The following is a 15,375-nucleotide window of genomic DNA, read 5'->3' on the forward strand; positions in this document are numbered from 1 at the left end:
CATCTGCAGCTCAGATGCTTGTGTTGCATGTTGTCTTCCCCTTGCTCTGGGAGGGCCCTTCCCCCTCCCCACTCCAAGGGGGTTCCGCCCTGGACCCAACATTGAAGCTGGGAGAGCCCAAGCTGGCCATTACCGCTCTCTGCTCCCACTGGTCCATCGACATTACATCATGTGTTCCCTCGCTAACAGCCCAGCATTTGCCACGAAGCCAAGCCCAAGCCCTTTCCACAGCCTGTCAGGTCCCTGAGACAACAATCTGTGCCAGGGCCGCAGCACTTGCCCACGCTGGGGAAAGCAAAAACAGCTTCTTTCCTCGAGAGCCTGAGGGTCCAGGCCCATTTCGCCTTTATTGTAGGGAAGACCATTTTATCAAAGAATATTTCCACTTGCACTAGGCACCCCCACGCAAGAGATCTAAGATGGACTGAACACCGCAGCATAAACCCCGTTCTCTGTTCTACACTTGACAGCACGTGACCACACTCAATACCACGGTCCCCTGGGGTGACCATGCGGCTCGCTCTGGACCAACAGAACCCTCTGCCAGGATGGAAATGCTTTAGCTCACCACTGTACAATGTGTGAGCCACTCGCCACAGTTGGCTACTGAGCACCTGAACTGTGACTAGTCCAAACAGAGATGTGCTCAAGTGTCAACTACACACTGGTTTTGGAAGACTTGGTCCAAAAAACAGAATGTGAGATATCTCATTAACAATTCCTTATATTAATTACATGTTGAAACGACAGTATTTTGGATGTATTGGGTTAAATAAATTGTATTACTATATTAATTTCGTGTTTCTTTTTTTCTTTTTGTCTTTTCTAGGGCCACACCGGCAGGCCAGGGGTCCAATCGGAGCTGTAGCCACCAGCCTACACCAGAGCCACAGCAATGCAGGATCCGAGCGGCGTCTGCGACCTACACCACGGCTCATGGCAACACCAGATCCTTAACCCACTGAGCAAGGCCAGGGACTAAACCCACAACCTCATGGATCCTATTCAGATTCATTAACCACTCAACCATGACAGGAACTCCCCCATCTGTTCCTTTTTCTTTCTTTCTTTCTTTCTTTCTTTCTTTCTTTTCTTTCTTTCTTTCTTTCTTTCTTTCTTTCTATCTATCTATCTATCTATCTATCTATCTATCTACCTACCTACCTACCTACCTACCTACCTACCTACCTATCTATCTTACAGCTGCACCTGCAGCATCATGGAAGTTCCCAGGCTGGGGGTTGAATCAGAGCTGCAGCTGTGGCCTATGTCACAGCCATGGCAGCACCGATCTGAGCCACATCTGTGACCTATGCTGCAGTTTTGTAGCAATGCCAGATCCTTAACCCACCGAGCCAGGCCAGGGACTGAACTCGCACCCTCATGCACACTATGCTGGGTTCTTAACCCACTGAGCCACAATGGGAACTCCTCTTTTACTTTTTTAATGCAGCTATTAGAAAATTTAGGACTATGTGTGTGGCTAGCATTTTATTTGTATTAGATTTCTAATAGGTATACCATTATTTAGTAGTTTTCTTCAATTTGAGTTTTCATTTTTTTTACTCATTCTGAAAATATTCATGAAATTACACCTTCATGTATAGGTTATATTTCTACAATACATTTAAAGAATCTATAGGAATATTAATCTAAAATTGAAAAGAGGAGTTCCCCTTGTGGCTCAGTGGGTAAAGAGCCCAACTAGTCTCTGTGTGGATCAAAGTCTGGCCTCGCTCAGTGGGTTAAGGACCTGGCGATGCTACAAGCTGCACCGTAGGTTTCAGATGTGGCTCGGATCTGGTGTGGCTGTGGCTGTGGCGTAGGCCTGCAGCTGCGGGTCCGATTCAACTCCTAGCCTGGGAACTTCCATATGCTGCAGGTGTGGCCCTAAAAAGAAAAAAATTTTTAAAAAATCAATAAAATTGAAAAGATAAGTTTGTCCATGTGTAACCTAAAACCCTCTTGTATACCACACGCTTTAGGAAATGCTGGCCCTGGGCAGAGCTACTCAGTGGGTGGCCTGTGGACAGGGGTCGATCTCCTTATTGTTCATTATCATCCCAATAAGGACATGAGTAGAGACCACATATTTAGAAACATATAGCAATTTGAAAGTAATCTGATATCCACTTATATCTTGGCGTCTTCTATCTAATCTTTTAAAGTCTGGACTTGTGCTTTCCATGTCTCAATATTTTATTTTTTTAGTGTGTCCTTTAAATTGCATTTTAACAAGATATTGGTCAGCAAAAAACTGGAAATCAGAAAAAAAAAAAAACAAAACCCAGGAGTTCCCGTCATGGCTCAGTGGTTAATGAATCCAACTAGGAACCATGAGCTTGCGGGTTCGATCCCTGGCCTCGCTCAGTGGGTTAAGGATCCGGCATTACCATGAGTTGTGGTGTAGGTCGCAGATGCGGCATGGATCCCGCACTGCTGTGGCTCTGGCGTAGGCCAGTGGCTACGGCTCTGATCAGACCCCTAGCCTGGGAACCTCCATATGCCACGAGTGTAGCCCTAGAAAAGATAAAAAGACAAAAAGACAAAAACAAACAAACAAACAAACAAACAAAAAATCTAAACTGGTCCTTCACCAGACTTAGAGACATGCTAGGCTACAGTGTAAGAGAATCTTCCCTGGGCCTTCCAGAATGATAACCCAAGAGCTAGGTTCTCAGTCCCAGCCAATGCAGTGTCCTAAAACAGGAAAGCATACTAAGGAGATTTTCCAGACCCCAGCACAACAGCTGCTACAGAGAAGAAGGGGGTCAATTCCTGGCAAACCAGAAATTCTGTTAAATGGAACATCTTTCCCTCTAGGCATTTTTGTTGATAACAGTTTTGCCGTAATTATAAGAAATGAGGGTCCTCGTCATCTTTGGGGAAAAAAAACAACTGTGTACTAAGGAAAAGTCACACAAAATCCTTGTAAAACATGGATCAGTACTGAGCTGGCTCTTGAAAGGGGTATAGAAAATCGGAGAGGTGTGACCCATGTGCAAAAGGAGTGTGTTATGATCTATCTGGGAAGGCACATAGGCATGGAGATTAAAAATACTTAACTCTGGAGTCAAACACACTTGGGTGTGAGTCCTCACTTGCCACTTACTGTGTGACCTTGAGCAATTTGCTTAAACTCTCAATTTCAATGTACTTAACCTGTTCCAAGAAAGAATCTCCAAAGAGGTAGGAGACTCTGCCTTGCCCAGTAGGGCCTTGACACACCTCACCTCAAGAGGTGGAGTCCACTTCCCTTCCCCTTGAATCCAGGCTGGCACTGTGACGTGCTCTGACCGCCAAACGCAGCAGAAGGACATTCTGGGACTTCCAAGCCCAGGACATAAGGGAACTGGCAACTTCTGCTGCCTTGCTCTTGAAGTACACCTGCTACACTGTAAGTCCAGTGGTATTAGACACCTTGCGTAGTATTAGACACCTGGACTATGAGAGGCCACCTCCAACATTTCAAGCCCAATTGAGTCCCAGCTGACAGCAGTGGCATGGACGACTCCAGGTGACAGCAAATGCAGCAGAAGAAACACTCAACTGAGCCCAACCAAGCCCCTGAATAATAAGAAATACTTTTATTACGCAGAGATAAATAATGGTAACATCTCTAAAAAGAGAACAGTAGTTCCCATTGTGGCTCAGTGGTAACAAATGCAACTAGTACCCATGAGGATGCAGGTTCGAACCCTGGCTTCATGCAGTTGGTTAAGTATCCGCTGTGGCTGTGGCTGGCAGCTGCAGCTCCAATGAGACCCCTAGCCTGGGAACCTCCATATGCCACATATGTGGCCCTAAAAATAATAAATAAATAGAAGAGAATAAAAACAATTTAAAGGGTGGTTGTGAGGAATAAAGTGAATAATGCACGGCTTGAGTGCTCATTCTTGAGACATAAGTGCTCAACAATTAGTAGCTGTTGCCATTTCAGGAGCTAAAGTGAACACATGTGCAGAACGTAACCACAGACTTCCCAGGAGGTTCTAGTCAGGTTCTGTGTGCTCTGCAGGTACTGAGCCGTGGATTGCCCAGGAGGTGAAAACACAAGGCTTTGCAGCCAAAGCAAGAGTTGGACCAGAATGACGGAGGGTGAAGAATGATGGTTTCTAGCCCCTTGAGGCATAGAGACCCGTCCAAGGACTTCCGGGCAATCACATGTGCGTGCATCAAGAGCGGAAGCCTAGAGGTCTCTATGGAGACACAGAGATGGATGGCTGCCAGGGCCTGGGGAGGGGGAATGGGGAATGACAGCTAATGGGTATGGGGTTTCTCTATGGGGTGACAAAAACGTTCTCAAACTGATTGCGATGATGGCTGTGCAACTCTGTGAATACACTGACAACCACTGAGATGTGCATTTTAAATGGGTAAAATGTATGGTATGTGAATGTTGTTTCAATAAAGCTATTATTACACAAGTGGGCAAAGAGCAGGTAAAAATTAAGAGGCTGAGATGACAAAGGAACGAGAAGCGTTCTATAGGGTTGTTTGGGGGCTCTCAGATGCCGGCTTATTTGGCATGGAGGGGAAAAGCAGTTGAACGAACCTAGTGCCAACCAGGAGTTATGTACCCTGGGGACAGATCCTGCCATTCCAAGGGATCATGGGCATCTGGTGTGACTGCTGTTCCCTCGAATACTTTATATGTGTGTGGCTCACTCATATCTGTTTCCCTTTCGCTTAAATAGCAACCCGAACTCCACTATCGTGAGATTATTAAAAAGAGGAAAACTTCCTAGGCAAGAGGAAAGCTAACGTTTCCCTAGAGAAAAGCAGCTCAAGGCCTACATTCAGAGAGACCTCAGAGGCGGATGAGGGGGGTCCCGAGGTCTAGCCTGCCCCAGAGCCTCCGGTGCTGAGCCAGCAGGCTCCACATCTGAAGGTGGTCACCTTAGACGTGAGGTGGGCGGTGGGTAATCCTTCCTGGGCCATGGAAAGTCTTCAAAACCTCAAAATGCTGCCACAGTCAACTCAGCATGTGGATGGCCTCCCCCAAATCAGGCACCATCACGCTAAGCCTGGTCACACCACTTGCCCTGTGAGCACTTACCATCCTGAGCACATCATGAGTTATCACTTGTTTTTTGTTTGTTTGTTTTTTTGTCTAGGGCTGCTCCCGTGGCATATGGCGGTTCCCAGGCTAGGGGTCTCATCGGAGCTGTAACCGCCAGCCTACACCACAACCACAGCAATGCCGGATCTGAGCCGCGTCTGCGACCTACACCACAGCTCACGGCAACACCAGATCCTTAACCCACTGAAGGAGGCCAGGGATCGAATCTGCAACCTCATGGTTCCCAGTCAGATTCGTTAACCACTGCGCCATGACGGGAACTCCAAGTTATCACTTGTTAAATCCCCCCAGCAAAGCCCACTAGACTATTTACCAGCATCCCCCAGAAATCGCCATCTCTCTCGTCTACCCAAACCCATCCCGCAAATCCTTCTGTTTTATAAGTCAATTAGTATAATTACTACAGAAGACAAGATGTTCTTTTAAACCCAAACCACTGCAGAAGACGGGGCAGCTGAATGACAGGAAAACATCCTTTAATCTTGGAGAGGAAGAAGGATTAGAAACAGAAACGACAGGCTGTGACCAGGGTCCTGTCCTGTCCTGTCACAGCGTCAGGACATCAGAAAAGATACAAATGATGCTCAGACACTTTCAGGAGTCTTCCCTGAAAGTCCTGCCAAGTCCAAGTCCTTCAATGCTATCATTCGACAAAGCCAGAAACACCAGACCAAACACAATTTACTTCTTTCTCTCCTGACGGGGGTGGGAGTAGGGGTGCGCAGCGGGGGCAGGTAGGTGGGGTGGCAAGGGTGAGGAGGAAGCCCTCTCACTACCAAAGGGACACCACACAATGCTAGGACATGCACACAATCTCAATCTGCTCTTCTTAGGTTCAAAGAGCTTTAGGACTAGTGTGTTCAAGAATATTTTTAAAAATTTTATGGCCACACCCACAGCATGTGAAAGTTCCCAGGCTGAAGACTGAATTTGAGCCAGAGCTGTGACCTATGCCACAGCAGCAGCAATGCCAGATCCTTTAATGCACTGCATTGGGCCAGGGATTGAACCTGCACCTCTGCAGGGACTTACCTGAGCTGCTGCAGTGAGATCCTTAACCCACTGTACCACAGCGGGAATTCCTCAGGAATGATTTTGAATGCAACTTCGAGAACAGATAAAGAACTCTGATTTCTTGGGGCCCTAGTCTCAGCCCTTCCAACTTGGCCCCACCCTACTGTGGCTCCCAGGGGGAGAGCTCCGCAACTTCGAGTCTGTATCCTTCCATTCTCCTGATCCAGGGCAGGGGATGGAAGACAGGCAGGTGCAAGGAGAGCAAGGAACCTCATCTCACCTCAAAGCAACTGCCTCCTTACCAGGGAACAGTGGGCAAGTGAATTTGACTAGGGAAACAGTATTTACCTGCAGAATGCACTAGAAAGCTCATCAGGCCTCAGGAAACATGCTTTCTAACTCCATTATCGCAAACTCCCCCACCGACACGCTTCTTTCTTCCATCTTCCAATTCATGACTATTTACTGAGCTCTCACCCCAGTGGAGGTGCTCCCAGCATAATGCAAATGTCAGACATCAGTTACAGACCTACTGTGTGCAAAAACTCTGAGGAGGAGGAGGATGACCATCCAGCCATCTTCTGTACCAGGTGGCACTGTGGGAGCCAAGGCCTTGCCCTCAAACTAATGATCTACTAGAAAGGATAACGGCTGACCAGCTTGAGCATCCACGGTGTGCCAGGCACTGCTTTATAGATATTAATTCCTTCATCCTCAAAGCAGTGCTCCTGTCACCCTACGGTGCCCTTAAGCCCATTTTAAAGGTGAGAAAACTGAAGCTCAGAGATGTCCTCCTGAGGCAAGACAGCAGGAAGTGGGGAGATGGCACTCACACGCAGGCCATCTGGACCTCACTATACTGAGCACCAGTGACAGCAGGAGCCACCAGCATGGGGTCCTGCTCGCAGTGGGCACCCAATGAACATCTGCTGAGAGGAAGTGGAAGGTTAAGGCCACACGGGCCACATAAAGGTGCTTCCCTGCAGGTGCTGCAGGCACAGACAAGAGGAATTCAGACTGAGAGGAGCCTAGAGGAAGTGAACCCTTGAAGGGAAAGGGGGGCATTTCAGACTGAGGGGAGCACAGGAGCGTTGTGACACCAAGGCAGTCTGACAGCTGAGACCAGGTGATTCTACCTGCCGTCTTTATAAAGGTATTTAAGCAGATCCAAGCAACAGGTGCTTACTTCTCGCACATTTGGTAATTTCCATTCTGGTGGTAATTAAAAGAAAAGAAAGAAAGCCTCACTGGGGGTTAATGGGAAGAAATGCACAGGATTTCAGCATCGGAAGAACCTGTTGCTAGAGGGAACAGCCAGAGAGGCATTCCCCTGAGACCTTCTGCACCAGCTCCCAGGCAAACCACCTGCCCACTCCTATCTCCCAAAAGTGCCACCATGTAATTGTTGGAGAGTCTAAATATCTCAGGCCTCTTTGTCTTTTCTGGTCTTCACAGCACTCAGCACAAGCCTAGGAACAATGGAGACCCTCAAGAAATGCAGGTTGAATCTCAGGAGGAATGGGTCCCAAATGATAAGGCCTTGAGTGGCCAAGAATCATCAGTATCAAGATGGATTAAAATAAAACCTCAAAAATCAAGACTTTTCTGAGGATGACATTATTTTTCCAAGTACCTGGCCTCACAAATCCCAAAAAGAACAAACCACAGTAGTACCTGGCAGTACCATGAAATTGTATATTCCAGTTTCTCCACACCAACCTTAATGCGCAGGGAAGTTTATTAAGTATTTTATACCTTCACAAAACAGGTCTTTCCATATTTCTAATTTAAAATAAAGGAAAATAGCTTAAAGCTATTTTTCTACAATAAAGTTTCCAACTAGAACTTAAGAATGCCCTCTTATTAAGCACCTTCAAGTAAATTAACATCTCACAGATAAATTTCAGGCCCAACCATACAGCTCCTCCTTGCTTCTAAAACATCGAAAGCTAATTAACTCTTGATCAAAAATGTGAACTTAAACAGCCTCCCTTTTCCAATGTTTTATTCTCTTAGGTCGCTCTCCCCCAACACTGGTTCTGATGGATGGGTGGGTTTGGGGTTCTTCCCTAGCAGATGCCTGTTGAGTTTCTCAAGCAAAAAGTACATATTTATAGTATTTATAGCACTATCCTGTGACATTTGTCAAATTCTGCCTTTAAAAAAAATGCATGATAACGCAAACTGGGAAAGATTTCAAGGCACCTCCTTTTCTGAATGATGCAAATGAAAGCCCAATCAGAAAATAACCCTCATATAAAGGCCATGATTTAAGCGGCTAAAGAACATGTCCCTTGGTTTCCTCCCCTTCCTAGGTACACCTTACATAAAACACGCAGATCTTCATTATCTGATAGTTCAAATCGTAGCCAATATCTGCGCGCTTCTGTGGGATGCATGTTATACAGCAGTAAAACACGTTTTAAAAATAGCTCACATTAACTTAAAAAAAAAAAAAAAAGGTGTTGCCAGGAAAAACATGAAACCGGTTTCCACGTTTGCTTACACCCCCGCACTACCTGCAACCAATTTACAGAACGTTAGAAGATGCGCGAGCAGCTTATCTAAAATTCTGCCAAATGTCCTCCAAATCTCCCCCTGCTTCGCTCCTTTCTGGGCAGCCCGTCTGGGGACCCCACCTCCTTAGCTCCCAGCCGCTGCAGGCTCATGGGCCGGGGGCTCCACCGTCGTGCTGCCGCGGGAGGAGGTCGCGGTCCCGCCAGAGCCCTGGGCAGCGCACCTGCGGCCTGTGGGAGCGCAAGTGGGCAGCAGGGGAGCCCGGCCTGGGGCTCGCACCCGGCCGCCCCTGCCCACGGGTGACACGCCGGCTCTGACCCCCGGGGAAGCTGCGAAGCACGAAGCTGGGCTGTCGCTTGAGCAAAATGCCCCAGCCGCAGAGTGGGCGGACGCGCAGGCCCCGGCGACCCCCCCCCCTCCCAGCACCGGCTCGGTCTGTCGCAGCGGCCCCCACGCCGGTTGCTCCTTGAGGCCGGACTGGCACCTCGGGGCCCCTGGGGCAGCAAGCGCGTCCCCGGGGCCCCCACGCCAAACAACAGCCATCCACCCTAAGCCACCCCCAAATCATTCACTCACTTAAGCCACCGAGAGGGGACCTTGCTACCTGCACCGCGAGGAAAGCGGCCCTGGGATCCAGCGACCAGGCGACCCCAGACCAGGAGACGTTAGCCCAGCTCCGCGCCCCGCCCCTCCCCACGCCCGCGCGCTCCCGAACCCCTGCCTCGCGCGGCCCGCCCCGCCCCCCGGGGCCCCGAGGCCCCCACGCGCCCGCGGCCTCCCAGGAGCCCCACCTGAAGGCCGGTGGTTGGGCGGCGAGGTCCGTACCGCGCCTGGCTCGGCCATCTTCCCGGGAAGCGGGGGGGCCCGCGTAGTCCCCTCCGTCCCGGCTGCCGCCCCGCAGGCACCGCGGTGCTCCATCGGGATGCGCGGGCCGCACAGGCGCACTGCCCCGGCCGCCGCGCCGCACCAGACCCGCGTGCGACCTTACGCGCACGCGTTCCCCCCACGACGTGCACGTGCGATGTGCGCACCGGTTCTCACGCCGCGCACGCGCACCGTGTGCACACGCGAGGGGCCCAAGGGTCCTAACGCGGCTGGCGCATAGGTTGGGCACTTGCAACATGCACACCACTCCTAATAGGGTACACGCCGTGCACATGCCATGTGCGCACTAGTTCTCACAGCGTGCCCACACACTGCGTGCAGGTTCAATGTGTACCCCTGTCCTCACAGCGCGCATGCACACACGGCGTGCACACAGTTATTCATGCCGTGCTCACAAGCAGTATCCACACACTAGTGTAGACACACGTCCTCATACAGTGCACACACTCACAGCTTTATACAGAGAGGATGCAGTTTCTCAAGTGTGCATACACCTCACAGCGCGTGGCAACACAGAGCGCACACACCACGTGTACACACCTGCTCACCCAGAACGCACATGTTCTCACACACTGTCCTCACAGGGCTCACATAAATTCACACACACGAGGCATCCCCATACTTAGAGCTGCAGCTCTGGAAACAGGTCCTAGTAGGGCCTTGGTCAGGAGCCACTTGGGCCAGTGCTGACGCCTTCCTCCAAGCACAGAAATGCAGCCGTGGCAGGCGCCAGGTCCCCCTTCACCCCCACCAGGCGTGCGGCCACCCAGGGCGGGTCTCCAGGAAGCCAGCTGGGTGGACCTTCAAGGAAGATCAGGGGCCCGCAGTCGGCTTTCCACCATGCCCCCACTCCTCGGCTGGTTCCACGGGAAAGCTACTCAGTGGTTCCTTTCTTCCTGGGGCGCAAATAATGTGCGCTTGGAAAATCTCTGTGAGGGACAATTTCTGGGACCATCTGCTAAACATGTAGCCTCGGGAGGTGGGGAAGGGTGTGCAGTGGGTGGATGGGGGAGGTGTCTTTCCCTTGGACATCCTTTTACCCTTGCTAGGAGCATTTAACTTCTTTTTAAAAACACATACTGAAAAAGACATCTTTGCATAGCCCGCTGAGGCCTCCAGGTGTTTACCCAGGTATAGCCTGCCAAGGGAGTAACCCACCTCAGTGGAGCCCCAGGCTGCATGTTTCTCTGTTGGCCCGTGACCAGCTCCCAAGTTTTAACTTCCACCACAGGGGGAGAAAGAAATGCATGATTTAAAAGCCGAATGGATGCAAACTATTTAGAATGGATAAACCATGAGATCCTACTGTATAGCACAGGGAACCATATCCAATCTCCTGGCATAGAACATAAGATGGAAGAATTTGAGAAAAAGCATGGATATGTATGTGTGACTGGGTCACTTTGCTGTACAGCAGAAATTGGCACAACACTGTAAATCAACTATAGTTTAATAAAAAAATAAATTTTTAAAAAAGCCGAATGAAACTGAAGAAGGGTTTTGGGGAAAGAATGATGAAAACATCCTAGAAGCACTTATGCCAATGGTTGATTCTTTAAGTCTACTAAAAAAACATTGAATAGTATATCTTAAACATACCATGTGAACTTCATAAAGGTATGTCAATTTATACAATTTAAAAAAACCCCAACCAGCTGAAACCCTTGGTAACCAACAACCGGATTCTACGCAAAAAAGCTCGAGTCCCTCTGTAGCACAAAAATGTGATGAATGTGTTCATGACACTCCCAAAGGTGTGCCAGGAGTAGGGTGCAACTACAGTGAGAAAGCAAGAAGGGGAGTTTAGACACAAGTAAGCAGGAAAGCAGGCAAGCTGGGGCTGGTCCCTTGGCTGTAATGAAAACTGTCTCTAACCCAGTAAAACGGAGACAAGTTAATTAGGGTGTGGGAGCTGTTTCACTTTTTCTTTTTTTGTTACAGATCTTGGAGTTTATAACCAATCCAACGCCTGAGCTCATGGCTTCCTGACTTGTCAGATAGCAGTCCTCTCTAGTTTGATTCTATTTTTCCCTCTCTCCGCTCTCTATTCCCACTTCCAATCCTCTCTCCAATCATAGACACCTCCTCTGTTTAATATATTTTTGTAGTTCTGCTTTCAAACATATAGTGAAGAAATACATGGTTTGAGATTATACAAATGACACTGCACAACAGCTATCATTCTATCCATTTCAACTGCATACAAATCTATCAGAAATCGATTACTATCCATTCTGGTTTGCTCTTCTGTAAATTGCCTGTTTGATTTTGTCTTTACGTTGGGCTACTTGTCTTTCTCTTGTTGACTTCGTTTTTGTATTCTAGATAATCCTTATGGGCTTAAACATTTCACTAGTCAACTATGCTTTTCTAAGATTAACAAAACTTTAACTTCTATGCCAAAACCCATCCATTCAAAAGGCTTCTTATATGGAAATAATCTCAAACTTAGAGTTTTCACCTTATGCTTAGGGTTTGTGCTTTAAGAGGTCTTGGTTTTGCTTTGGATATAGACATACAAAGTCACATTGCAGGATGTTTATTGCAGCCCTTCAACCCAGGTGGAGATGAAAGTCAAGGGAGAGAGGGATCAACTCCAATTGTAGTAAAAGGAAATAACAAGGGTCTTGTGTAATATTTACTCCCCTAGCCACTAGACAGTCTATACTTTTCTCATCAGATTTACCTTTACTCTAAAGCAATGTTACTTCTGTATATGGTGTGACAAGGACCCACATTTACTTTTCTCTATGAAGTGTAATAGTCCAACACTATCTTTTGATTTGGAGCTTTTTTTTTTTTATTTTATTTTCCCACTGTACAGCAAGGGGGTCAGGTTATCCTTACATGTATACATTACAATTACAGTTTTTCCCCACCATTTCTTCTGTTGCAACATGAGTATCTAGACATAGTTCTCAATGCTATTCAGCGGGATCTCCTTGTAAATCTATTCTAGGTTGTGTCTGATAAGCCCAAGCTCCCGATCCCTCCCACTCCCTCCCCCTCCCATCAGGCAACCCCAAGTCTCTTCTCCAAGTCCATGATTTTCTCTTCTGAGGAGATGTTCATTTGTGCTGGATATTAGATTCCAGCTATAAGTGATTTGGAGCTTTTTATTCCGACCTTTTACTGCATCTAGTATTACTATGGCTTATGGTGTGACAATGTCTGATGGTGAGTTCGTTCAAATTGTCTTAGAAATCCAGAATTTCCATATGAACTTTATATTATTTTTTACTTTTTGCTTTCTAGGGCTGCACCTGCAGCATGTGGAGGTTCCCAGGCTCGGGGTCGAATCAGAGCTGTAGCTACAGGCCTACACCACAGCCACAGCAATGCCAGATCCGAGCCTCATCCGAGCCTCGTCTGCAACCTATGCCACAGCTCATGGCAACACCGGATCCTTAACCCAGTGAGTGAGGCCAGGGATCAAACCCACAACCTCATGGTTCCTTGTGGGATTCGTTCCCACTTTGCCGTGACAGGAATTCCCGAACTTACCTTAGAACCATTTTTTTCTAGTCTCCCTCCTCAAATTCTGCTGGAATGTTACATGGAATTATACTGAAGTCAGAATAATTTGGGAAGAACTGGTTTTTTGTTTTGTTTTGTCTTTTTAAAAGGACTTTACTTTGCTCCGCTTTTCCCAATTGGTTAACTTCCTAAAAATCTAGTTAAGGGTTGAGGAACATCTTAAAATCTGTTATACCATCTAGTTGTTAGTCTAATGCAGCAATTCTCAGATTTTTTGCCCCAGAGACCCTTTACAGCAAGGGTTGGCAAACTATGGCCCATGGGCCACATGGAGCTTGGCATCTATTTGGTCCTTCAGTAAAAGTTCACCAACTCCTACTTTACACCTAAAAGTGAGACTCCTAAAGAACTTCTGTATCTGCTAATGGTGGTAAGACATTAAATTTTCCAATTTTTTTTTCACTTGAAAGTGCACATGTAATACTGGCAACAAACAAGGAAAACTTGGTTTTCCTTGAAATGACAAGTTTACTTGTGGGCTGTATCTATGAATATTGATGCATTAGAAAAATTTTTTAAATATTTATTTATTTATTTATTTTGGTCTTTTTGCCATTTCTTGGGCCGCTCCCTCTGCATATGGATGTTCCCAGGCTAGGGGTCTAATCGGAGCTGTAGCTGCCAGCCTACGCCAGAGCCGCAGCAACTCCGGATCCGAGCCGCATCTGCGACCTACACCACAGCTCACGGCAACGCCAGATCCTTAACCCACTGAGCAAGGCCAGGGACCGAACCCGCAACCTCATGGTTCTTAGTCGGATTCGTTAACCACTGCGCCACGACGGGAACTCCAGAAAATTTTAAACAGACTTGTTAACAATAAACATAAAGCTTTAGCATAATGCACTTTTAGTGAAAAGCAACTCTCCCCCCCTCCTGCAAGCTCCCCAATTTGCAAAGAATGGCATTGTTTCACATTTTTGCAAGTCTCTTTACTGTCTGGCTTAATAGAAAAGTCTCATATCTGCTTCTGTACTCAATGTGTTAGGTTTTGGTTACAGCACATAAGGGAAATCTGGCCTTGGAGCTATGTAGCTGGAAAAAGGAGAAATATTTTAATGACCTTTTTAGGAAGTTATCTATGTTTTTCTTTGATACCATATCAAATCTGGATAAACGGTAATTTTTTTTAAGGTTGGTTGCAATGTGGAAACCTAACACTAATTCAGTGATCTTTTCATACTAGTATACCATTTAGAAAATACTGGTTGGCCCTGCTATGAAGATCTTCCAAATGTCAACACATTTCACTTTATGGTATTAAAAAGAAACATTCATTATTACCGACAATGATCATTGTTCTCTTCAAGTCTTTACTGAAGCTGTCAAGCTAATGATGGTCATCACGATTTTCCTAAACTGAATTTTCACTTCAAAGTTCAAGTTTTATCACCTCCAACAAATGGCGTCAGTTATTTTCCTTGAAGCTACCGGGTCATTTCATTCATTTTTGAGAACCAGAAGCCTAAGTTCGAATAACCAGTCTGTCTGTAGTTATTTCAAGTAAAAATGGCATTCTATGAAAAATGATGCAAGTTCGGCTTACAATTCAGAGTCATATGAGTGTCTTCCTTGAGAAAACTGTTGGACTTCAACAGTATGCAAAATGGTTTCATGGAGCACTTCTTACTCTGCCATCCGAACTATTAAGATGTGTACTCGAGTTGGATTTAATAATATTAGTCATTTCTACTGCTTGTCATTTCGCTTTTAAAAAGAAATTGTGTTTCCTTGCCTTTCGTAGATAAACTATCAAGTTAGGAAAACCCTACTCATTATTATAATTCCTGGGACATTTAAAATCGTAAATATCCTTGCCTAATTTGCAAAAATCCAACTAATTCTATACCTGACAAGTCTAGAGGATCAAATCAGCAAATAACTTTTTACTCGGGTTTGGTCCCCACTTTTTGATCTGCCATCATCAGGTTGAGAACCCAACAAAGCCTGGACTGGAATACCTACAGCATAGGGAAATTCTCAGGATAGGGGTTGACTCAGAGCAGCAGCTAGTGGGCTACACCACAGCCACAGCCACGTCTGATCTGTGCCACATCTGTGACCTACGCCACATGCTGCGGCAATGCTGGATCAATCCTTAACCTACAGAGTGAGGCCAGGGATCGAATCCACATCCTCATGGATACTAGTCGGGCTCCTAACTGGCTGAGCTACAATGGGAACTCCAAGACTGGCATTTTAAAAGTGAGCAAGTTGACCAGAGGATAAATATCTACTTCACTTGTGTCTTTGCATAGTGTAAAATAAAGTCCTTTGAGGGTTCCTGCTGTGGTGCAATGCGATCAACAGCCTCTCTGCAGCGCTGGGACACAGGTTTG

General features: G+C 46.9%; 1 protein-coding gene across 1 annotated transcript in view; it reads right to left on the bottom strand.

Moving 5' to 3' along the window:
* Positions 1 to 9,750, bottom strand: part of MAP7D2 (MAP7 domain containing 2) — a 95,829-nt gene extending 86,079 nt beyond the window's left edge. The window contains 1 exon segment of the mRNA XM_013985990.2: positions 9,406 to 9,750. Coding sequence (XP_013841444.2) covers positions 9,406 to 9,532 — 127 coding nt within the window. The 5' untranslated portion in view covers positions 9,533 to 9,750.

This window comes from Sus scrofa, chromosome X (genome assembly GCF_000003025.6).
Source record: "Sus scrofa isolate TJ Tabasco breed Duroc chromosome X, Sscrofa11.1, whole genome shotgun sequence".
NCBI lineage: Eukaryota > Metazoa > Chordata > Mammalia > Artiodactyla > Suidae > Sus > Sus scrofa.